At 37.2% G+C, this 26,384-nt stretch overlaps 1 protein-coding gene across 6 annotated transcripts in view; it reads right to left on the bottom strand.

Annotated features, from left to right (window-relative positions):
* Positions 1-26,384, bottom strand: part of LOC110840777 (neurotrimin-like) — a 540,194-nt gene that overhangs the window by 276,288 nt on the left and 237,522 nt on the right. For all 6 annotated transcript variants that reach the window (XM_087357493.1, XM_087357491.1, XM_087357489.1 and 3 more), the window contains exon 2: positions 7,707-7,864. In XM_087357493.1, the coding sequence (XP_087213619.1) occupies positions 7,707-7,864 (158 nt within the window). The remainder of the gene's footprint in view (positions 1-7,706; positions 7,865-26,384) is intronic.

The following is a 26,384-nucleotide window of genomic DNA, read 5'->3' as shown; positions in this document are numbered from 1 at the left end:
AAGGGATAAAGCTGCTACTGCAGCCTCTCCAATATTCTCACTCGAGCTGTACAATGTCTGCTGCCTGTTTTTATTAAGACAATGTTTACACTACTGTTTTCCAACAGGCTATCTAATGCGAGGATGTGGTTGCATAGCGACCAGGGCTGACCACACCGAGAAATATTTACCAAGTGCTAGCTCCTTCCTCCTCTAAAATCAATACATCTTTACAGCCGTGTACCAGATACAACTTAATTTTCTGCAATGAGACTTCAGGTTTCCACGATGATGATTATGAAAACAGATGTCTTCTGGGTTGCAGCTCTGAGCAGGAGGTAGTTTACTCACGTTTCAGAGGTATTTGCTGCCTCCCTCTTCAGGGCGATCGCCAACCAGACTGCACGACATTACAACCCAAAAGACATCCATCTTCAATGAATGTTCATGAATTTATCTGTGTAAAAAAATGTGTGGCGAGTAGAATTCTTGCCTGACTGGCGAAAAAAGACAACACTTGTACATGCATACCGACCTATATACATATTTATAAATAAAATTTTACTTAAAACGTTTTATTTTTGTGAATATCAACGAAATACAAGTAAAGTAATTTCTTTGTCGACTATACTTCTGCCCACAAACATTAACACCAAGCTGGTATAAGGAATTGCAAAGAATGTACTTAGAAAACGTTTGTATTCTATTAAAGAGACAGAAACAAGCAAAGGAGAAAAGAAAAAGAGACAAACAGAGGTAAAGGAAGAAATTATGAAGAATTTCTACTCTTTTTCTTGAACCTGACGTATAAGAAAGCGACATTATATAAACCTACACAATATTTGTTTCTCACCACGTGTTTTTAAATGTACAATATTAGTTAGAAGTCAAAGGATACGAAATAAATTTGAATGATACTTTAGTAATGTAGCTACACACTGTATAGAAACTATCTAGTCCACACTGAGGCGGAGCTGAAAAATATCTTCCTTCAGAACATCGATTTTGAACGCGGTCAAGTGTACCAGACTACAAGAGCAAATAGTTTATAAAATGGAAACACTCAATTTCCCCGGGCACTCATGAAATTAATCTACCAGAGCAACGGTTGTAGTCTCTGTTACATGAATTTTATACTGTAAATGAGGATGTTACTACAGTACGACCGACGGACAGCGGGAGAAATAGCCACATTATTTTCCGGAGTCAGGGATCCAGCCGTCAAATTATTGAAGTAAATAATTCTAAGCTTAAAATATTGTAGTCGATTGTTTTTGAGGTGCCAGAACAGTGAAACAAAACAGAAAACAACACCGTATCTTTTCTTTTAAGATTACAGGTTGGCTCGGTTTAAAGTCACACTTCTGAAACGCACATATGTTCAGGTTTAGCGAGTCATGTTTTGGATTTCAACTTCTATGTTTATTATTACCGTCTTTACAAAAGACATTAACTATTTCTTATGTCTCATATGTGAATTAATACGGCCTGTTTCGGGCGTATATGCTCATCTTCAGGTCTTCTTTCATTTAATTCCATGTACCACTAAAATGTAGCGTACATTCAGTAATAATTCTTATGAATAAATTTACAATTGCAATGTTTATTAAATTTCTTCAAACTTAATGTTAGATTTAGAACTAGGCCTATATATTGAGAGAATGAGTAATACTTTACATCTCATTTTAAACGATTTGAAAGCGAACGGACGGCTAATATGAGTCTGTACATCCAAACCAACTTCGTGTGGTCGGTTTTATATCATTTCAGCGTATCACATAAAATATGCATATATGTACTTAATATAGGAGTGTTCCCATTAAATAACTTCTGAACTAATGGAACGAAATGGTTCAAATTTATCACTGACAAAAAAAGTTACACTGTGATCACTGGTTACGATTTATATGACCACGGAACTCCCCGAAGCCTGGAAATTTGACTGAAACTAATTCACCTCAACGCTAGAATAGCAGGCTAATGTACAACGAATAACGTGACACGCTTATAATGCGGAAAAAACAATAATTCTGGGGATTCCGTTGGACATCGTCCGTTGTCTGAGGCATAGTTGATATATATATATATATATATATATATATATATATATATATATAACGTTTCGGAAATTGCATATTCTCCCGTTTTCAGGTGACTGGTTAACGGAATGTACATTATATTCCGTAATTTTAAGATTATAAGTGACGGTTGAGATCAAACTCGGGACCTTTTCATTATTAGGCTAGTATGATAATTACCGGTGTATTAGCGACATTCGACTAGATGCTTGTTACCTGCGCTCAATCAAGACTGATGTATAATCAAGACATCCTTCCATGTAGTAAATTTACCGCATTCATAATCGATATGGGAGTGTGAAGTTAAAGTCACACAAATAGAGTTTTCGATATATCGAAACCGCGGAACGAGTATACGTTAATGTACGAAAGACTCTTCTAGGATATTGCGTCATGAGTTTAGTCTCTTAGAAACTGAACGACGTTTCAGAGGTGCGTACCGCCTACAATAGAAGTTGTTATATTCCCGCAGCGAGCTTATAATTCTGAGACGAATACCTAAGTAAAGCATATTGTGAAATTTTATCTCCCTATCCTTTGAAGTTACAACAATTCGTTTTCTCTCGGTTCGATTTTATCACCCCTGTTCTCCGATATTACATAACCTGTTCCCCTCTTCCTTTAAGTGCCGTACTGTATATAAGATCGGTTCAAAAATTGTTTCTGGTCTTAGTGGCGCCGAAGCAAACTCCTACCGCCTTTCTTGAGCTTTTAACTCTATCTTGTAGATGTAATATCGCGAGAGATGCTGACACAAAGTACAAAATACGAGAGTTTGCGAGTCAAAGAAGGTACAAAAACTGAATAAACTGTCGCCCCGCCCACATTCTATTCCCCTCCAATAAGACAGGCCTTCTCTGCAACCCCTTACCGACTCTTAGAATGATTCGAATAAAAGTCAAAGTGAGCGTTAAAAAAATATGAAATTATTTTTAAGTTAGTCTAGCCAAAGCACCCGTTCACTCCCTAAGAATTTTTAAATAAACCGAACTAAAATAATTAAAATATTTATTTCTCATATCACACATCCGCAGTAAACACATATTCGATGTGAGATTTCAGGTTCTCGAGGAGGTGGCTATCAAGACGACTGCCTTATTGGAAGTTTCGCTGCGTTGTGTCGTAGATATTGACCGACGTTTCGGAGACAGTAAGCAATATCCCATAAAAAAATAATCTTCAAGGTGGAAGTGATAAATTCATCGCCCTGATGACGGAGGCAGTATGACCTCTGAAACGTTGGCGGACACCTACCAGACTACACAGCGAAACAACACAGAAGACAGAAATCTTCATATTTTTAATCGCCTTGATGACGTAGGCAGTATGATCTCAGAAACGTTAGTAAACATCGACCAGACTAAACAGCGCAACAACCCAGAAGACAGAAATGTTCATATTTTTAATCGCCCTGATGACGTAGGCAGTATGACCTCAGAAACGTTAGTAAACATCGACCAGACTAAACAGCGCAACAACCCAGAAGACAGAAATCTTCATATTTTTAATCGCCCTGATGACGGAGGCAGTATGACCCAGAAGACAGAAATCTTCATATTTTTAATCGCCCTGATGACGGAGGCAGTATGACCTCTGAAACGTTAGTAAACATCGACCAGACTAAACAGCGCAACAATCCAGAAGACAGAAATCTTCATACTCACCGCTCCGAAAACCTCAAATCCTACATGATTATGTAATAGTTGGACGTTTTTGGAAGCCTTAGATAGGGAAGGCAGGAGATGGTGAGTTAAATTTGATAGCGCTGATTGCTCGAGCGAAAGAGATGAGCATGTGTTCAAGGCCTTCAAAAACGTCCAATCACAACTAGCCCTGAAGATGGCAAATGCATGTTTGAAGTAATGTTGGATAATTCTCAACATTCCAGACTAGTTATTCCCGAAAGACGAAGTTTTTGCACTGAACTCAGTCGCAAAAAAAGACACAAACTCGTTTAAATAAGTGATATATTTTTTCAAAGTAAAATGTATTGGAAAATTTTAATAAGTGTTCATGGTATCTGATACTGATGGAAGTTTACAAACTTCTGTGACCAAAGGAGAGAGTACTATCGCTCTACTACAATGCAGAAATTTAGTCTACTGACGATCAACCCCTCTGGACTTACAAGTGTAAATAAACCAGACGGCAAAGTTTGTTGCTGATATCTGGAATCAGACGCTTCCAGAATTCAAATTACCCAGCCCAACATATTGAAGATTCTAACCAAAAGCAAATGCTCCAGACGATCCGTCTGCAATAAATGCTGACAGTTCAGAATGCACGTGGAATTATCATAAAATAATCCCAAATAGTGAAGAACAGTGTTTAGGATATAAAATTTTACCTCTTTCCTTATCCTAAAATATATTCTTCAGGTATCCTTTTATTGTGCACGTCCATGTAATTTCTTTAAATAATTTAATACATAAAATATTTTATTGAAAATTAATTTTTCATTCTACATAAAGCCGTTCAAATACCAAAGTTAAGATCTTTCACACTTATTACGTGTAAGAGATTCTAGCGTAAATTTGATGCGGTAATAAGTCTTCAACAAAGAAATAAAGTGACACGTTAAACGACAAATGTTTGTGTTGTTTTTGATTTCATAGGAGTATATAACTAATGAACCGCTAGAAATGGGAATGAGAAATTTTATTTAGAGATCAGATATCAACATGACGACAAATTCTTTAACAATATTTGTGCGTTAACAAATAAAGGTAAGGATTAAATGCGAAACAAATTTAACCTTGTCGGAATCTACACTAGAGAATAAAATATTTACAGAAATTGATCACAGACTTATATAATTCTTATTGTAGTAGGCCGATAGTTTTTGATATGTATGTACTTTATAGACAAGCATTTGATTTAAAAGAAGCTAGAATAAATTTGCACTGTCACAACTCTCTAACTTATTTTAATATCACATAATATGATATAATACGGAGAATAATCATATAAAAACTTATGATGTAAGAGAAAAGTAATTAGTATATTTACAAACGTAAACAACTTGAAGATTTCAAAGTGCAAAGTTTTATTGTTCTAAAACCATCATAAGTTTAAAGTAATAGCTAGGCAGAAAGCAGTAAAAGTTTAGTGAAACTGATTGTAATATGATTTACTGTTACAATAAAGAAGCAGTTTATACAAACTTCTTTTGTGGGGCATAAATTCTCATCCTAATCTGAGATGCGATCATAAAGTAAAGCATTATACGGTGGAAGGTCAATATTGACTGGGCTGTTCATTTAACGATGCAGTTTACTGTCTGAGACTTCTAATCATTGGAGTCTCCTGCTAACTGTTAATGAAATGTTTCTTCCAAACCGAATGTTCAAGTTGTGTCATTTTAATCAGCTCTACAATAAATTGCAATATAAAATACGAAATTCACAAATTGCAACACGTTTTTATTCTACGTCCACAAAGTTCAGTAAAACGTTTGAATTATTGTTGTGGTCTTCTAATTTCAGGGGTGAAAACTACAAGGTATGACAAGTCTGAAGACTACAACTGATATTGTTAAAAAATAAGGGTACAAGAAGAAGTGGTAATGGTATTCGCCTCGAGACTCTGACGGAAATCACTAAGAAACTTAATCAAGATAAGATGGATGTCTTCTGGTTTGGAACGCTGTGTTCTGTAATAGAAGTTTACCGACGTTAATCGCCATGATAATGAAGGCGGCAAGTACTACTGAAACGTCGGTAAGATTCTACCAGACTACACGGCGCAACAACGTTAAGGACAGCCATGTTCATATTCGCCGTCGTAACACCTTCAAATCCTACTCATTCAAAATTAGTTACCTGGCATAAAATCGAATCTCTTACCTTGGGGGTGTAAATTTTGAACATCACCGCTACACTAATCTGCTTGGAGCTAAGTATTATACAGTGACTTTCGGGTTTACGTTTGAATATTGAAAATTTGACTACCCCAGTGTGCAGTGTGTTTGCAGACATGTTGTAGGGAACCTCTAGCTATTATCCTGAAGAAGCTTGCTTGTCCATAGTGGAAGGGGTTCAATGTGTATCGAAGTTTGATGTATGTGTCGTTGCTTCACGCAGAATGCTATTGATGGAGCACTCTATCATCCTACGTCTTCTCTAAAGTGTCGCTCGCAAGAAGTCAACCCAAATATCACAGCCACTGATGAATGCACAGCCGAAAGTAAGAGGACATGTCACGCAGGACGTTAGTTAAAAGTTTGCCCACAGTCGTCCAACAGAATACGTTTGTGAAAAACTTCTTTCTTCTTGGACGTATTCTCCCATACCATTCTTCTTGAAGGCGAATAATGTAATGATGACTTCAAGATGGCCAAAAACCTCTAAAATGACGTTACAACCGATGATCTCGAAACAGAAACATTTAGCAAAGATTCTTCATTTATTTCTAGATGTGTTAAATTCAATTAAAGTCTCTATAATTTTATTTTATGATTCAGTCCAGTGAAAAACATCACCAGAATAGATCAGGAGCTGGAGTGTTACATTTTAGCCCAACGCTTCCTGAGTTTCTTGGACCTCCTTAAAGACATATGCCAGTGGTATTTCCCAGAACTGAAAATTCATAAATTTGGGATCAAATAATACTTTTAGCAATTTAATTCGTTTTTGAAGCAAAATTTCTAAGGAAAATACGAAGTTTTTAAATATTAAATTCAAAGAAGAAGGATCCGCTTCATTATAACTCTCGCTTTAATTTAGAGACCAGGAAATATAATTAGGCTTCTGGTTGCGCAAGCGCACTGCACCTCAGGCAGCGTTCTGCAGCGTATTTCTCGCCAGCCATCATCCTAAGAGGCAATGAATAATTCACGAGGATCGCATCACTTAAACTTTTCTTTTCTTACTCTTTTCCTTCACCCACGCTTCCTCATTCTACTCCCTATCACCTGTTTTATTTTGCTTCTGCACATATTTCTATCAGACCTAAATAAATTTAGATAAAATTTAGAACGATGTTACTATATAAGATAATGGTTATCAAATGTGGAGCTTCATATCAATCTGAAATAATCTCAATTTGTCTCTTAAATATTCTTGCGGTTGAAAGAGGCTTAATTTGTCAGTTATATCTGTTAAATTTTCACTACTGATATAAATTAACATCTCTCGGTTTTCACTGCAGGGCGCCTAGGGGAGTTTATTTATGATAGTTTCTATTAATTTATTAATTTCTGGTTTATATGACAATGCTGCCAGTAACTCAGACTATACTGCATCGAATGATAGGATAATAAGTGAAATGGTTATCTTCTGGGTTATAGGCCCTGGTGATGCAGGCAACAAGACTCCCTGAAACGTCGGGAAACTCCTACCAGACTAAACAACATTATAACCAGGAAGACAGCCATCTTCGCACTCACCGCAGTAAAAGGATAATAAGTAGATAATTAATTCGAAAGAAAGTGGAAGGAAGTGGTCGTGACATAATTAAAGTGATATTTGCCCGGGCGGACTGAAGGACGGAAAGCCTTAAGTCAAAATAGCCTGTCTCCGGAGCGGACCTCCCGAGTACAGAACAAGTACCCCGAGCCCCAAACAGCAGCAAAAATTTAGTGAATAAAACATTCAGACATTATTAACACGTTCTATAGGAATGCATTGGGTACTCGCTGAGAGTACTCACCGTTTTGTTGCCGAGGTTCTTCACTCTGCAGTTGAGGTAAGCTGTCTTCCCCAGCAGAGCGGTGACGTTCTTAGAAGCCACTTTGTCAAAATGCGGACCAGTCCGAGAGCCGGAGAATTCGAGTGTGTTCCCCGTGGACTCTTTTTGGGCCGCCCGCGCTGAAACAAACAAAACTCACGAATTACCCTCACATACCACATACCGTTTCTTTGTCTTATCTCTTTGCGATGAACTTTCGTAGAAAGGATCACTACCAACACAGAGTTAATTTCTGCTGCAGAAACTAATAACTACATGAGAAAAACCGTGTACCCTTACAAAGCAACTTCCCCTGTGTCAATGTTTTAAATTATCACAGGCATGGCTGTCGAATTTGGGATTTTATTTCACACACAGGGAAAGTAAAACACGAAACACACACACACTTATAAAAATCAGCGGATGATATAAACCAATAACGTAAATTTCACCCCTAAAGATGGATACAGCACGTTTCTTCAAAATTAACATCTACCTATGAGTCTACACGGCGTCAGAACATCAACCATAGCATGATTATAAACAGTGAATTGGGAAGGATGTGTAAGGAAGTGGTCGTCGGTCTATCCGAGGATTTGAATGGATGAACTTAAGATAATCTTTAACAGGCTAATGATACCCGGTCTACGATCCAACATTTGAACCCGGGACCTCAGACGCGTGCCAACAGCTTGGTGGCGGTCTTCAGGTGTCAATAACGTTAAATAATCCAATAGCCTATAGTAATGAACCCACGAATTTCGCAGAAGGCTCAATGATTCATGTCTATGTGGTTATGTCTAATGAAAGTCAATATTCATCTTTCGTCACCCGTGCATTTTGAAAACAGCTACGCCCACATGCAGAGTGGCAGAAATTCCATATTCCAGTTCCCGCAAACCTCTGATTCAGTCGTAATTTCATTGGGCTCCAAACCACCAACAATCTGTACACAGCGTGTCGCAGCGAGCATTTTAAATAAGCCCATGTTCATTTAGTTCTCAGACATTCTTCTCCATAGTAACGACGTCTTCCATTTCCTGTATTAGCGGGTTTAATCAACTCAGCAAGAAATACATACGCAAGCCTCGCATTTGTTATTTCACATTCCAATTTACTTGTCAGTTATTCTGTAGTTCACTACTACTTGCGGTCAATCAATGTCGAAATTTCACAAAACGTCGGCGTAGCCTTTTTCAAAAACCATGACAAGAAGAATTTTATTTTGAGATACATTACATAAAATAATTTTGAGTGTATAACATGATCCTGTAATTCGCAGGAAGTTTCCGTGTGTCACTCATAATATTTCAAATCCGAAACCAACAAATGTGCTTAGATAAAACTTTATATCGTAGATCTGAAATACAAATTTTGGATACATTTAATTTTGTTTAGTACATTCCCAGTATAACCAAACTTCAAACCGAAGTTCAGGGTCGTCTACCCAAGGACGTTCGCATAAGAGCTAGGCAATTCTTTGAGATAACTCGCCAGTCTATTTCTGAATGTGCCAGCGAACGAATACATTTCCACATGTTTGCCGTCAAACGCAAGCCAAGAGGATTGAAATAAAAAAAAAGAACAGGACCATTACACATACAATGTTGTGATTTTAAGTCACCACAAATTTCTCATCTTTTGAAACAGCGCATCAAAGGTTGAAACTTGTTCTCGAAAATCGCCTGAGGGTTAAAGTATCGACAGAAAGGAAAGTAAAAATAAATAAGAAGGAAGAAAAATGAAAGAAAACAAAAGAATGAAGCAAACAAAGAGCTCTTCCACAGTATCCACATCAATGGCAGAAAGTTCCAGGCATAGTTGCCTGATGATGGATCGCTTTTTGGAAGAATTATATTAAACCATAAATTCAACATCTGTAACTGAGAAAGAAAGGAAGAAACAAGAGAAAGCTACTGCGGTTGCAACAGATGAAGTAACTTTACAAAATTCTAGAACATTTGTGTTACTTCTCTGTTTCAGCTGCCTCAAATATTTCAACGCAATAATTACATACATACACGCACAGCAGTCCTAAATAAATCAAGGATCATCAGATCCGTGAGGTGTACAAAGTGTCCAAATAGTTTTAAAATATTGTAGTGTCTCCCGAACTATCTTCTTGATATTTATGCTTTTAAATTTAAAAGTGGCATAAGGTAAAACTGAGCTATTATTAACACATAAACAACGCATTTAACTATTACTCAATTATTAGATCAAATGTCTAAAGCTATGTACGCATTATGAGATGAATATATACAAAATTTTATTGGAATATCTGAAGGTAAAATATCGCTTGGTGAAATAAAAAGTAGACAAGCTAAATAAATTAAAATATCGCAAAGAAATTATTTATAAAACATAGACCGTAATATAAAAACAAACCACATAAACAACATGAGAAACATAGATAAGACGAACTTACAGCAGGAATCTGAAATTATAAACGGATTCTGCAGGTAGACCTACGGGCAATGAACTGCACATATTCGTTAGCAAGTCCATCCAACCTGAATACCTAATGGCCCAGGGATACGGTACAAAATTATCGAAACTTAGTTATACATGAAGTAAACTTTATACAAGTTTAAGTTATTAAATAAAATAAATTGGATTAATATAAAACATATTATCATTCATAGGATAACCAAGGGCGGCAATATGACTGAGAAAAACCACATAACCATCGCTTGTGATTTATTTAACGACGCTCTCAGTAGCTCAGACTACTTTAACGTCCAAATATGGGCTGTATAGATGAATATGATAGAAACAGATCGTGGCCTCTTTTAAGATACCTCGGCATTTGCCTGGAAGGACTGATTGAAACCACGAAAACCCTCAGGCTAACCGGTATCCGGACCGATATTTGAACCCTAGACTATCCGACTATGAAGCAAGAGTTTTGATTAATCAATCGTTACATTCGATTCAATGTGGTTTCGTCTTATGCTCAAAACTCAGGTATGAAAACCTTCAGAGCTCACAGTCATTAAATAACACCCGAGGAGAAGATTTTTTTAAAGTTCAGGACGTAAATAGGTCAGGCTTTGATCTTATAGGCCACTATATATCAGACCTGATGTGACACCATGAGGAAGGCGTTAAAAAGCTGTTTTATGCAGAATGGAAAATGTTCAAGGAGGAATTTAGGGCTTAATTTCTCTACGTTTTTTATATTACATAAATTAAGCAGGCGTGAAAAAGTGCAGTCCAATAGAGTACACACGTTTCCCAAATGCGTTTCTTTTTTGCGATTCTGCAAACTCGAATAGTCTTAATGACTTTACAGCATATAACATTCTCTAAGTTAATTTTTATGAAGAATGTAATATAATAGTATAGTGGCAGCTGGAATCCTATAATTACCTACATTTTGTCGATAGATGAAACTAAACACAGGTATGTGAAAGCCTATACGTTGATTAAATTAATTAATTATGACTTTAAACAGAATGTGTGTGACAATAAAATGTTCATTAGGGTGGAATATGGAAGAATAATATTATGTATTATTTTAAAACACTTTCTGAAATTTTAGTATCGATTAAAACGACGAACGATTTTAGGACATTCGATACTCGACTCAACTTTGAAACGATTACTTCCGAGTAAAAATCACATACTTCAAAACTATGCTAACCTAATACACTTTAAGGACGGATTAAAATAGAACTCGGGGGGGGGGGGGGTGTTACAAGGCGTCAGTCTGAAGACAAGTATAAAATGTCATGCTTCTAGACCTCAACTTTAAATTCTTACTACATCTCATGCAGTAAATTTGCTGAGGCATTTTGGGATAACTAAACGTACACAGAAAATGGCAAGGCTTTGACTAGAACTGCTAATAATATCGATGGCATCATGCCAAAAGGGCGTGTCAACAAAATGACTAAGCTTATTTGGTTTGATAAATGTGCATTCAAAGCGTTCGTATGCCCAAATGTAGCTGCCTGCATCTCTGTGTAGAATATTATGCTCTTCTGGCATGACACACACCCCACTTTTTTATGTTGTTAGACCACATATCTTCGATTATGCAAATAACTTCATACGACCTTCTGGCATGATTCTCTCAATATTTTATACCGTTTTTAAATTTGTATTTTCAGACTAGTTCGGAAATTTTGCGTGCCTGACATTTGACATTTCTGCATGCGAAGTCAGCCCAATGATTAAATTCGTACCCTATTCGATTAGTTTGTGTAGCATAGCATACTCAATGGTTGTAGTAGTTCAGACCCATATCAAATGTCCTAACTCATAAAACCATACTCAAGTTACATTTCTTCAATGGTCACATACACCTACACAGAATAACGTGGGAGTTGTTCATAGACTTCTGAACATTGTTCGATAATTCAACGTTGCTCTTTCAATAAAAATAACAAATTAAACCCGTAGGTCCTATTTTTCATAAAACCTATGCCAAAGTGTTGAAACACAAATGAAATTTAAAATTAATTGAATTTAATAGGCATTTTTGTTATTTAGGTGTATCAGACTTGTGATTTAACACCAAATCCTTGGAGCACTTTTATTGAGTTTCAGTAATCTTTTTATATACTGAAATACAACAGGAATAATTTCAATTTCGCACATCATCTTTCCTTCCTTCCTTCCTTCCTTGTCTACAGGTGTTCACGAAGGTGAGTATGAAGATGGCAGCCTTCTGGGTTTCTGTGCTGTGCAGTCTCGTTCAGGGGCACATATTCCATTAACAGCGTGATGAGGGTCCTGATGATAAAGGCAGTAAAAACCTCCGAAATGTCGATGCACTTTCATCAGACTACAAGGCGGCACATACCACATCCCCATCTTCAAACTCGCCGCCATGAGAACCTTAAGTATTGTTTCTAACAATACTGTTAGTACAAGTCCTTATTATTCTGTCAAGTTCTGAGTGATCTCAAGACGTGGTATTAACCATATGCACCACAATGGAAAGATAAATTTCATATATCGAACAAATGTAACTGACCTGGCACGTGACTTAGTCTTTCAAAAACCACGAAATAACTTAGAAAGACAGGTAAAATCAATAAACTACTACTACTACTATGGCGTAACAGCCCAAAATCGAGCCCTAGCCTCCTCAAAATCAATAAACTATCAATAAAAAATCTCAAAAAATACACTCTTGAAATTTTATGTTTCTATATTTAGAATATTTACAAACTTCTGAATAAAATATAACAGTCTTCACTAATTCATTTGCACAATAAACAATTTTATAACCAGAATTAATCTATTTTACAATCTATCGAACTGAGGAAGCTGACATGTTAAACGTCTTCATGTAGTTCTGAATATAAGAATAACTTGCACGCTGTAAATAACCCGAGACAGCTGTGTACGCTTCGTAAACAGAAGCGGGAAGACATAAATAATTCTACAGAGCCACGTGAATAGCCTAGTTGAAGTTACACCTGTGTCCAAGCACCTCACATTTAAAGGCGGTGTGACGATACAGCTGAGCTTACTTTAGACATTAATAAGAGGTTAAGTTCATGTTCCGTCTCCTTTACCACTTTGATACCAATGGTACGTATTGGAAAGGAGGTTAGGTGACGTAATGAAGAAATTAAAAATCTCTGTACATACTGGATATCCAACAGATGCAACGTACATTTGTATTTCACGGATAAAATAAAATTATTGAGAAGTTTACTACCACAGGATCTACTTCCAAGAAAACGGCATCTCTGTATCTGTGAAAATTAGTCCACGAGTCATTTTGAAACCGGAAGGATTAAGCACGACCCGCGTTACAACTGTATGGCAAACACGACAAAAATCCAATTATAAAATAGTGATGTTCGCAAAACCCACCTATGGGAGTGTGACTTAAATAAGAAATGAAGACAAAACAAGGTCAACTGAACATCGGGAAGTGTGTTGCAGCTGCACAACTAACTCCATGGAGCAGAGGTCTTGAAAATCTTCCAGTACGCTCAGTTAGTCAAGAAATTTTCCGCCTTTTATTGAGCCCTGAGGTTTATTCCTCTGCACATAAATTCCCTACACTGGTCCCTACCCTAAGCCATACGAAACCAATCCACATTCTCCCCCTACTTGTCTAGAATCTATTTCAATATCCTCCGAGCTACGCCAAGGACTTAGAAATGATATCCTATATTCACGCTAGCATTGGCATATTCATTACGCCTGCTACATGTCTTGCCCATCTCATATTTATTTTATTCGACCGATCTCTGTTATTCACACAACGTGAGAGAGGATTTCACAACCTTACAATACAACAGGTAAATTTATAATTTTATACATTTGTAGATAGTAGACAGGAATATTAAAGTTTCTAAATTACGTGGTAGGAAACATTCCTCAAATAGAGCGTGCTTGAACACAAGAAGAAAAATAAAGTCGATGTAAGAACCAAGGCGGTGGATTACGTACAACCGCTCCGCATGGCTCAGCGCCATCTTCGTATTCTGCAAGTCCCGGATTAAAATCGGCCCGGAGGGAGGCTGCTCAGAGGTGTTTTGAGACTTTCCTCAGTCCGTCCGTCTAGGCAAGTGCGGTGACAGTATATTAAACTGCTTTACGACCGTCCCCACCTCATATTTTCAAATTAATTATTCATTAACTGCCCTATCGACCGGTGCCATACGATTCGAAATACTGACAGCATAGTGGAATGCCCCACAAGAAATAAGATTATTGCAGACTGGAATAGTTTAATCAAAACTCAATCTGAAAGAAAGTAGAAACTAAAGAAGACCATGTATGAGAAAATGCAAGATCGAAGTGTGCTTTTATGGTACATTCAGTATTAGGAATAGACCGTGATACCTTACGGACTCTGATTTCAAAGGCTCCACCCACGTGAAATCAAATGTTATGTTTGTTTTATCACACTCGGCTGTAATGTAGTTACGTTTCTCCTATGCAATGACAGTAAAAGCAAACATCCAATTCATTCGGAAGAAAGTTTTATGTTTTATCAACAATGTATCCCCTTCGTTTAGATTATTGGCCGTGTCACTAAATCTGTTTGGTTTTTTGTACAATTTTCAATCGTGGTCTGTCTAGTACGCTACAGAAGATCGTAAAATGATGCATTTTTTTCAATGGTATCCTAATCTCATAAAGTATGCGCTGATAGAAATGAATCTCAAATAAATTCGATGTTAGCGCCGGTATTTGTCTGAAGGGACTGAGACAAACCACGAAAAACCTCTGTCACGACAGCCGTCTCCGGGCCGAATGTTGAAACCGAGACCTCCCGAATATGAACCAGGAGTGCTAACCACTCAACCGCGACGTCCGGTCTTCAAATTTTTTCGGTATATTATTGCAGACATGTAAAACAAACACTTTTCCTTCTTGACAGTGTTTATGTGGAAGGTTTCGGAGCAAAAGTTGAGGTATATTGCTCTAACGTGAGAAATATCTAGTAAGGGGAGGGGGTGGAAAAAATAAAACCAATAAGGCAGTTACAAGTCGATATCTTCTACTGGAAGCAGAGATGCAATTTATTGTAGCTTACAACAAACATCGGACCGCTATAACAACTTGCTGGCCAGCGAAGACATTGACTTCATATGGTGTGGGTGATGATGAAAGTTTCGTAGCGCTTCAGTCTATAAGAGTGAGTGAGAGAAAGTAGTGTTATTTGGGGAATGAAAGAGAAATTTTTCACGAAAGGAGTTTTTCGGATGTTACGTGATGAAAATGGGACAGAAAGAGTTTCTCGGGGAGGGGAGTTAGAGCGGCCAGTTGGTTCGGTCAGGTACTCTTTGAGTTATTGCTTTACGGGTAGGTATTAAATGTACAGTAAAAAAATTCTGCAGTGAAATAGGCTAGGATTTTTGATACCAGGCAACACAGGCAGAGTACCATTGTTGGCTGTGCTAGCCTGGCTTGTTTCATTCCCCTCAAACCACTCGGCCCCCGGCCACCAACCCCGATACAAACATACAAAAACGGGAAGAAAGATTTTTCATCTAGGGATAACAGAAAATGGTACACGCCCTCTTGGTCTATCGGCTAACCCTACAGAATTTGTCATGCCCTTTCTCTGACAGCACCGCATTAGAACAAAGCTTTTAGTATTTTGAAGTTGTGTATAACTTGTTCTGTAAACAGGATCTGCGCTGAATATAAATTTAACACCTTACAATAACAGTAAAAGTACGTTCTGCTCATTACTAAAGTATGCAAATAATCATACATATCCCGGTAAAGCATAACAGATAACTGCATCAAATAACATAGTACTATGCATTTTTACTCCTTTTGTGTCTAGCGACTGGCGTCTAGTGAATGCGGAGATTATCTGTCTGAAGAATAAATGCAGAACACTGCAACTGCTACTGGTAACAGGAGAATGAAACTGATAGTTACTTTTGACTGAGAAGAATAAACAGGCTCTTAACGAGGTCAGGACAATCAGGCAGAAAAACAAGAGAGGAATGGCAAGAGATTAGAAAAGACTAGGATTAAAGTTCGCAGACAGGGAGAAATGTTTGACAGGAAAGACAAGTGAGAAACGCAGACAAAAAAACTGGGGGGGGGGGGAAATAGGATAATAGGGGAGTTTTTGAATGTGGTTTTTGTATCTCTTTTAAATTTGATATTAATAAATTCCACGCAGCTCCAACCTAACTGGAAACCATTACAATTGAATGCAGGTGAATTTTTTATGTCAAAATAGTGACCCCCGACCATCACAATAAAATTTTTGTCACTGATATAATGTGTTTACAAAAACAATTACTTTTTTCAAAAGATCAATATATGAAGATAATTTAAACTGGTAACACATTTTCTCATTTTAATTATTATCATCTTTATAAATATCGAAGCAACACAGAGCATTAGGGAGCTGGCAATGCAGCTCACGTACATTCCACAATATGTGACCCATATAATTACACAGCAGGTAATCTGGCACAAACAAACTGAGTCGTTACTTCCAAATTACCCACATGCAACCGCACACTACAGCGGGATGGAGGTACGGAGGTGTATTGGAATTATTCAGCACAAGGGCCAGAGCGAAGAGGGAATCAGAGATTCTAACATCCCAAGTCTCATGCACACAAAACTGCAACTAAGCATCTGTGAAACTAACACACTCAATATTCACAAAGTAGCTTACTTAGGCCTGTTAAATAATTAAACAGCTAGTATCGGAATAAATGAGAGAATTCGTGACTAACAAACGACATAACAAATTAACAAACAAACCAATTAACTGGCTAAGACAGGAAATTATTAAATAAGTAACTTATAAATTAAATAACTGAATAACAAAGTGAATTATTGCCTCACGATGTAGATCAATTAAGTTGATTGGGAACTGCAAAATTACTAAATAATTGATGGTACGCATCACCTCATCCTGCTACATGCCCTGCTCATCTCACCTCAATTGATTTTATAAATCTAATAATATTTTACAACGGGGGAGCAGATTTGTGCTAACGACGTCGCTTTTCTTGCCAGTTAAAACAATGGTAATCTTTATCCTGTCGCCTCTATTTCTCGTGCTGGGTGGATATCTGCACGGTCGGGAACCATTGGAACTTTGTCCGCAATAAAGGGAATGGATTTAGGATTTAACGGAGGGTTTAATTTTCGATAATACTGGGCTACTTAGTAGGTATGTAGGTCTCAGTCAGGTTTTTATGGCTGGAAAGTGGGCAGTTGGAGGCGGGCTTCAGGTATTTCGGCCGCGGGTCCGGGTTATTTGGGGGATTCTCGTTGAAACTAGAAGCAAGCAGGAAGTAATGGCAACCGAAGGACACCCTGGCTTTTACCCTCACTGTAAGATTCATCATAGAATCATGTGCTTCATATATGATCAGAATTTTAACGGCGAACCGAATTAATAAAAACATATCGGACTATCAGGTGTATCAAATGATTAAAACTAGCTGATATTTCGGAGACCGGCGCTGTCAGTGCGTCTGATGTGGCTGTGGAAGGCGGCCTCCTACGTCTATGCCTGCTCCGGGCCCGTATTTGAATCCGAAGGAGCCAATAGGCGACTGATAAACCTTGTAAGACTAACGTTAGAAACGAACTTTAATCAAGTTCACTTTGTTTCTAAGTTTCACCTTATCCAAGGTTGTGCAATCCATAGCTTTGTCACTATAGTCACTACTTCTTGCTGCTCGATCCCAAAACGCTTCTGAACAACCCTAATTCCACCCTTAATGTTGTATGTTAGTACTCAGTTGTAAAGTTAATAGTTTCTAGTACTTAAGTTGGCCCAACCTAACTCTGTTCTTTCCAGGGCGGTTCTTACAGACGAAGTTCAAGGAACATAAATCCAACGAATCGTGTTCCTGCTGTATGTTTTAAGCTCTTCAGCCTAAACATCCAGTCGAATCCACGTGAGAAATTGCGTAAAGTTAGAATTTTGGGATCAAACTCTTAGGCATATGTGGACTTAACTGTCTGATCGACAGAACACATACTTAGTTTTTCCTTTGCAGCCAGCAACGCAGTGCATAGGGTTACGGACTGGTGTAATTAACGAAGAAAACAAATAAATATAGCAGTAAAAAATCTGTAGCTTGTTATGAATTCTTTCAGATCAGTTTCTCTTAATTAAAGAGATGCCTGAACCTAGACGCGATAATTGAATTCCATTCATACTGAGTTCTCGCCCTGGTTAACAAGTCCTGCTGGAACCCTCACTACTTCGGTTGACATGCGCGTAAGATGACGCCACGAGGTTCCCACCCGAAAGGCATTATTTTCACTTCGAGTCTCTTAGTCTAGTGTAATCGTGCAGGGTAATTATAAACTTAGCCTGCTTATTAACTTAATAAATTTACAGCAGAATTTTGAACTGAAGACAGACATGTCACAGTATATTCATATTCCCAGGCTTCATGTGTGTTCCTTCCACAACACGACAGCTATTACAAAGGGGTCCATTTCCGTACAAACCCCGCTAAAACTGCTCTGTTCATTTGGTGTGATTAATATAATCTGAATCTTCGAAAGAGTCAGTTTTGATCCACACAGAAGGCGCATTTTATGCAATAATTTTCTTCGATCACCAGTCACAAACCCAGTAAATTACATAATCATAATGTTAGCTTATCTTATTCGAAGGGGAACAAAGGATAGATTTCATCGGAAACATCAGAAACAATACAATTTACTCTGATTCTTCGTCACTCCTAAAAGAACATGCCATAAATCACAAAAATAAAGCAATTTATATTACTGACGAAACTTATTAGGCCAACATCGAATTCTCTTCGCAAAATAAATTGCTTTTCTTAAAGTATAGAAAGGAATAGCAAAAGAGCAGAGCCCTGCATACGAGAACTACACATGCACTCGAAAAAAGAAACAAAACAAAAATGAGATAAACGGAATAAATTTTTATTGGACAAAGGCAATTTCATTCCAATTGTTAAAATAAATTTCAAGTATGGCCATGCAGAGATTTGGAAGGCGTACAGAATTCATTACACAGAAGTCATCCCGAGACTAGGAACATGGATATGCAGTAGCTTCGTCCTTGTAGAGGGTACACCCAGTTGCATTTCTTCCTTCTCTTGTTTTTACTTTTTCGCTGAATTCCCTTGCTCAGTCGTTCTTTGAGAAGAAAGAAATAAGTTGCCAAAGCACTTCCTTACTCTGTTCTAATCCAATAAAACGAGTTGACTAGCTATATATTTCTTTCTACCCTCTCACCCCCCCCCCCCCCCCACCTCACTTTCTTGAAGGTTCCACTAACAAAGTACCCATTTTTTCCATTCCATTACAAATATATTTCGTTAGTATGTAAACATCGAAGTTTAAACTGTAAATTAAAGATACTGCAGGGCAGATTCAATCTGGGCATTGTAATGAAAGATTAATATGTTTTTCTATAAAATAATAACATATATAAGCTAACACATACAATTTACATGATTAATATCTAAAGTCAGCCAGGAATAATCTGCCATTTATACTTGCCACAACTCTTCTATTCGCACATAAGCTCATAATAAAATCTAACATTAACAAACCTCAACTACAATACGCTGATTTTATTACTAAAAGACAGACTTTAGGATTCACTGGCATTTATGTTACAAATTCACAGTAATTCAAAACGGCCCAGAAAAAAGGAAAAGGCCGACTGTAGTCTTCTGGGTTGTGACGCTAAGCGGTACAGTGTGTTTTAGATAAAAAATATCACTTATGTGTTATTCGCTTTGATATTATTCTCCAATATACGTTTAAGTTTCGCAAGGGGCCTCATACCTTGAGGTTCTCTACTAAAACGATATTTATAACCCATCTCATGAGTTACTTTGTTTATTATAAATAATACAGCATAATAATTTTAATGAGAAGATAAACTAACAGTAGCTAGAAAGCTTTAAAAATTACCCCCCCCCCCCCCTTACTGAACCCGAAGGTTCACAGGAGCCAACCAGTGGATCCTGTCCTCAGGCAGCTGAATCTAATCACTACCCTAACATTATTTTTAAGATCCATTTTAATACTGTCATTCCATTTATGCCTATATTTTCCAAATGGTCCCTTCCTTCATACTAAAATATATAATTTCTTTATCATCGCAGAACAGGAAAAAAATGAATATCGTGAAGGAGGAAAAACGTATCACGTTACATACCATTCATTATTTATACGCTGCAATGTTACTTTAAATCCATAAAATAAACTACCCTGCCCTCACCAACAGAAGATGGTACCTACAAGAGCACAGACTGTTAGTGGGAATGATATGTGAGGATACGTGACGTCAACGAAAAGGGACGAACTCGCCTCATTCAACACACACACTGATGGATATTGTACGAATCTGCGAGAGTCAAACCTCCACAAACTAAACCTTGCCGAATAATTAATAACAGATGGCTGGCCAGTGCCGTACGACTAAGCTACTAATGTGTGACCCCATGTATAATGGGCATCAGGTGTGAGCAGTGGCAACGATGCGAAATGAAAACGAGGAAGACCATGCATGGTTCCAATAATCCACTCATAGCTGAAGAGCACAGCTAACGGGCTCCAATTTAAATTCCAGTCGAAAATCATTCATTTTAACGTTCCGATATGAGAACACCTTTCGAGTTGCACTAAAATTACTATGTAAATTCGGTTAAATACGTCAAAGTACTTCAATCACACTACTACTTTCTAATATGTTATAAGGACCCCGATAATAACTGCCGGAAAGACTCGATTACTAATGGACCCGATAAAGGAACAGAGTATGGGGTTCAATTCTCGGTATCTGCAAGGACATTTTTCTTCGACAATGCCCAATGACTGGGTCAGGGGGACCATGCATCTTCCACATCCCCTGCTAAGTACGTAAATCGACAAGATGACGAGTCACCTCCATTTGGTAGAGAAAATATGTACTTGGAGAGGATCTGCAAATTGTTAGCTCCATCGATTCAATCGCCCTAATAATAGATTCTAACGTAAAAATTAAAATAAATTATGAGGTAACTCATCTAATTACAAAATCTTATCCATATTTCTATGTGTTCCTTTCCATCAGGAACAAACTTTCTCCACATCAGTGTGTTATCAACCATAAGTTTTTTCCTTAGAGTTTCCGGTAAGTTCAAATACTATTTTCTCCAGCACGTATTGTTTTATAACAGTTCTTGACCTAATATGTTTAATAAAAACTCTGATGTGGCCATAAAAGTAATTAAATGTACTTGAGAACCCGATGACTAATCCATGGTGAAATAAATAATTCCACACTACAAGCCTTTCATTTAGTTTTAATAACAAAACGTTTTACCTTATGAGCAACACGATGGATCACAAAATCGGTGTTATAGTTTATAGTAGATTAATTCATTTTGTAGGAGAAAGAGAATATAATTTAAACGAGAATATTTGAACACAGAAGAACTTGCGAATCAACTTAAAAAAATGACAACCACTTGCCACCTGTTGAAAGTGACCATGTCATTACTATAGTGAATTTCTGTGTGAGTTTTTGTAACATGTCAGAAACGAGAGGGTGGAGATGACGCCATGATGTCCGGAAACGACCAGGAAAAGGGACGCAAGCGATGGGGTATCTCAAGAGAGCGTTTCTGTTAGTTGTCACTAATGCTATCGATCTAGGGGTCACACAGTTCTTATAGTGCCCGTCCTTTTAACTTCTTAAGCGACTTATCCTCTTTACACGTCACTGCGTTCGTGTTAATGCTATTTTACAGACCGCTAGCTCGGAAATTTCTTCGCACGTAACTCCATATGTCCTACAGCGTGTACTACATAACATTTAAACGTCCAATATTTGGAGACTGATTCTTTTAACATTAAACGTCGATTTTTCAATGACAGGACGTGGAATTTCGAATGGTAAGATTACTGTGAATGAACAGGTGCAATAACTTGATAGGAAAAAGTCAAGGCTTTTTAAATGAATTATCCTAGATTTTCCTAAAATCGATAAGTAAATGGTTGGTGACCATTTGTTGCAAAGGAATTTTGGGCTTTATGGGTTAATATTAATTAATTGTGTGTTTACCACTTTAAATTTTCCCGTAATTCTTGACGGGTAATTTACTAGTCATGTAAAATTCCGAATAAGCTGTAACAGCTCTCTCAGTAAAATGGTTTGTCTGTGGTCTGAATAACCAGAGTTCAATTCCCGCCAGTAGTAGTAGTTTCTCGAACCCTCCAACAGCTTGTCAAAGCAGGCTGGAGCCTGAAGCTAACCACTTTCTTCAATCTAGTTTCAGGTCACAATGTGTGGAACTTTAACTCCAATATTTAAGGTGTATTTAGACGCTTCTACTACAGATCAGTGAAACAATTAAGGCCTCTAATTAAGGTAATGACGAAGGTAACTTTTGAGACTGAAGTTTCATTTTGAAATGAGCTATTATACATCTAGGATTTGAGGTTCTGATACCGATAAGTACAATAAACACTGCATTGTGGGTTGTAGCTCCGTGTAATCTGTTAGAACTTTACCGACGTTTAAGAGGTCTATCATCAGGACCTCTGAAACGTCGGTAAACTTCTACCTGACTACACGGCGCAACAACTCAGAATACAGGCATCACGGGAAAAACGTTATATCTGAGCGATCTGTCATCACCTGACACACTTTCTTAGGAATATAATTCCCTTTTAATTACAGCATAAGCCTGTTATGGAAGCGAATTTTCGTGCTTTATATAGGATTTGGTTTACGTGAAGGGTAGTAGATATGTTAGATAGTGGACAAGGGTGGGAATCCCTCTCCATGGATTGCCATCTTGACGTGGTGAGAGGGTTTGCGTGCCTCTTTGATCCTGAGGGAAATGCAAACGCTAGGCCTTCAGGATCACACAGGCCAGACTAATGGCAGTCCACTTGAAACTAAACCGCCTGTCATACTGGAGAGGTATCTTCAGACGACGTCAAGATCCATATAACGAACGAGCAATTAATATTACATTATATTAATATTTACTCGATTTTCTAGCGTGATTTTTGAAAACTGCGACAGCAATATTAATTTAACATGCGCCAAAGATACTTTCAATTATAATCTGTTGATTTTGAATAATGTTATACTTATAGACTTTAATTTGATGACTTGTAAAATAATATACTAAACAAAAATACTGACTGTTCTGAATTATGTTTTAAGTTATTTTATTTTTAGTATCTTAAATTGTGTTTAAAGGAAATAATTTAGGCCTACGTGAAGAGTGATATTTGCATCTCTAAGTCTCAAAAAGCCTCACTGTCTAATATCAAACATACACGAAGTACTTGATCTTAAAACCGCGCTCGGTTTTGCGTATCCCTTTTGTATTTTAAACGTAGGAAAGATAAATTTTTATTCAATAAGAAAATATTTTAATAACACTCACGGAGTGAAATACACTGCGTTTTCGAGCATCGAGTACAATATATTGTTGATGGCTTCCATTGTTTAATTATTTTTTTGTATATACCGTATACAAACAGAAATCAACACTTCAGATTAAATTAGATTAAATCAGTTCAGATTATTATAAATAACAGTATAAAATATTTTCTGGTAAATAGTTCATAATAACAGCTACATTAATAGAACATAGGGGTGAATACGGTTAATGAATCATACTAAATGTGGGCTTGTAACTAATCATATTTTGCCCAATGACAATTCCCAGACAAATTGTAATCTAATTCGGTGAATAACTATGAATAATAAGAGAAAAACTAGGCACATAAACACGATATTTTAATTGATAGTAGGCCCTATGTAATTTAAATCTACATTTCAAATGCAATTTTAGAATTTTAATAGTATAATTAAACCAAATAATTTATTTCAATAAATACAATAGAGACTCTATTCTCTGGTAGATATTTATATATTCCTATTAGAATACGGGATTTTCCCAGTATCAGAAACCATTCCACTAAAACTCAAGCGTTGCAATGCACAGTGCACCATATTATTAACGAGAGCTTAATTTCGTACCATCTATTTTTTTCCTTGCCGGTCATTCTTAAGTACTGCCTTACGGACTAATCTGCTGAGTAATCAATCATCACTCACCTGGAATAGAAAAGAGATGTATATCTACTCTTTAAAGGTCAGTGGTATCTTATCGTACCACCTACTTTACATTCAATAACTTTGAATTTTTTCTAACTGATTGTATTTATAGGTTTAAAATAATTGGCGATTGTTTTCTAAACAGCATTACCCAACTGATATTTGTGATGGAAACAGTTTGTACTTTTTTAGGAACGACGCAGATTTTTAAACATTATTTTTATTAACTTCGTGCTTTAAAGGGGCAATGTTACATATATTCAGCTTCTGTTTCCATCTGTCCATTAGTTTTCGTATCCCATGTTATTTTAACTGCAGGTTCTATTAAAAAAATATTTGTGACTCCCTGGAAATTATATTCGGGATACTGTCCATTTAATTTGTCCAGTCATTGAACTTGCTCTACGCTTTCAATAATAGACAGAGGTCACTTTGCACTGCGTACTCATATCCAATGGTAGTGATTTAAACTTTGTGATGTTGTTTACTTGATTCGATTGACTGCTGGATATTGACTAGTTTTTGCAATGTGCAGAACAGATGAGGTGGTTTTGTGGTGATGAGCGTGGAACTTTCATTACACGGATCAATCACTCTCAATAGAAATCGACATTGTAAACCGCTCGTTTTCAAAGGGATGCCACACGTTTGTTTCCATCTGACACATTCCAAGCAAAGTGAGGATTGGATTTTGGATATGTGGCCGTCGTGTACTAGCCGTCGTCACCAAACTGCACACTTCAAGGCCACAGCAAAATAGTGCAACTTTACAACACGCACAATTTAGTTTAGGCGACTGAAGACAGCTCATAACTCGCAGCTTAGTAAAGCCAGTAGCGCTGTATTGATGCCGCGTTGTAAGGGGAGTGGTCCTACAGTGGCACTGGTTTTCGGTGTCGTGAATAACTGATAAGAAAGATGAAAAACTAGCAACTACCTTCAGGGAACAGAGTCTCACAAAATAATTTCATAAAGTGCTATATTTTTTTATAATATATTTCCATACATACTTCAAGATCCTATACTGAATTGTGTTAATATAAACCAAATTCCCATTTTTGCAAGGTTTATATTACTGGATTCAGGAAGTTCTGCCGAGACTAGTTGACATCCAGCCTCACGGAAATAATATGAACCAAGTTCCAAGTGTTAAAACTGTTCACTGATATTGATATTTCAGGGGTTACGCGGAAGGGCCCTGTTGTATAGCGCACATTAATGCATAAATAAATAACATGTTATAACAAGCAGTAGTAAGTACTTTACGTCTGTTTAAGATTGTTACTTTCCGGTTCTCTGTAGGAACTGCGAAAATGTCAATGATTTTATTGTTTCTATGGGGCTACACTGGACTCGTATCGAGAAAACCTCCTAGCGTTCGGTGGTGAGTAATATAGTTCCAGCCGGAAGCCGGGAAGAGACAGTTGCATTCTACTTTGTCAGTGAACGTCCTGTATTTTAATTTCATATTTAAAAGAGGGATAGCTACAAAATCTTTGTTCTTATAACTTATGAACTGCGTGAGAGCTGGAGTCTGTTTTACAGCGAGCATGAAAAAGCAATGTTTTTCAAACGCTAAATGAAAGTACAATTTTAAATATCTCAGTTAACATGGACTCGAAATTAATATCTTCAGACAGCAGAGCATTGTAGCTGAGCTTTGTTTGATCTGGTAGTATGGCTACGAGGAGAAGAAACCACATAACTTGGCAATTACTGTAAGAAGTGACGACTGCACACAGAAGACAGAGGGTACAATTCCCGTCAAAGCATGCAGTAGCAAGAAACTGGAATTTCATGATGCCCAAGCACGAGTTTGCTGCAGCTGGTAAAACGCCTGCGAGCATAACAGGAACACGCTCATATTTATCAACTTCCAAAAACATCGACAGATAACCATAAACACGTCGATTTTTAATCATTAATTATTTGCCATCAACCGCTTAACGACCATGATTGAAGTATGGCAATTATTTACTGCTGAGTAGAGCTCAGAAGTTAAGACGAATTGCATTGTAAGACTTCTTGTCAAAAAAGGGTTAAAATTCCAACGTTCCAAATTAATCACAAAATTTTTATGAGGTTTCCCATTCAACACTTCATATATTTTCAGTACGAAATCAAAGACAAAG

Source organism: Zootermopsis nevadensis, unplaced genomic scaffold (genome assembly GCF_977971745.1).
Source record: "Zootermopsis nevadensis isolate Lab colony 2312 unplaced genomic scaffold, Znev_1.0 Znev_ptg000028l, whole genome shotgun sequence".
In the NCBI taxonomy this organism is placed as follows: domain Eukaryota; kingdom Metazoa; phylum Arthropoda; class Insecta; order Blattodea; family Termopsidae; genus Zootermopsis; species Zootermopsis nevadensis.
The sequence above is the reverse complement of the archived record's forward strand: the minus strand, read 5'-3'. Positions and strand labels throughout refer to the sequence as shown.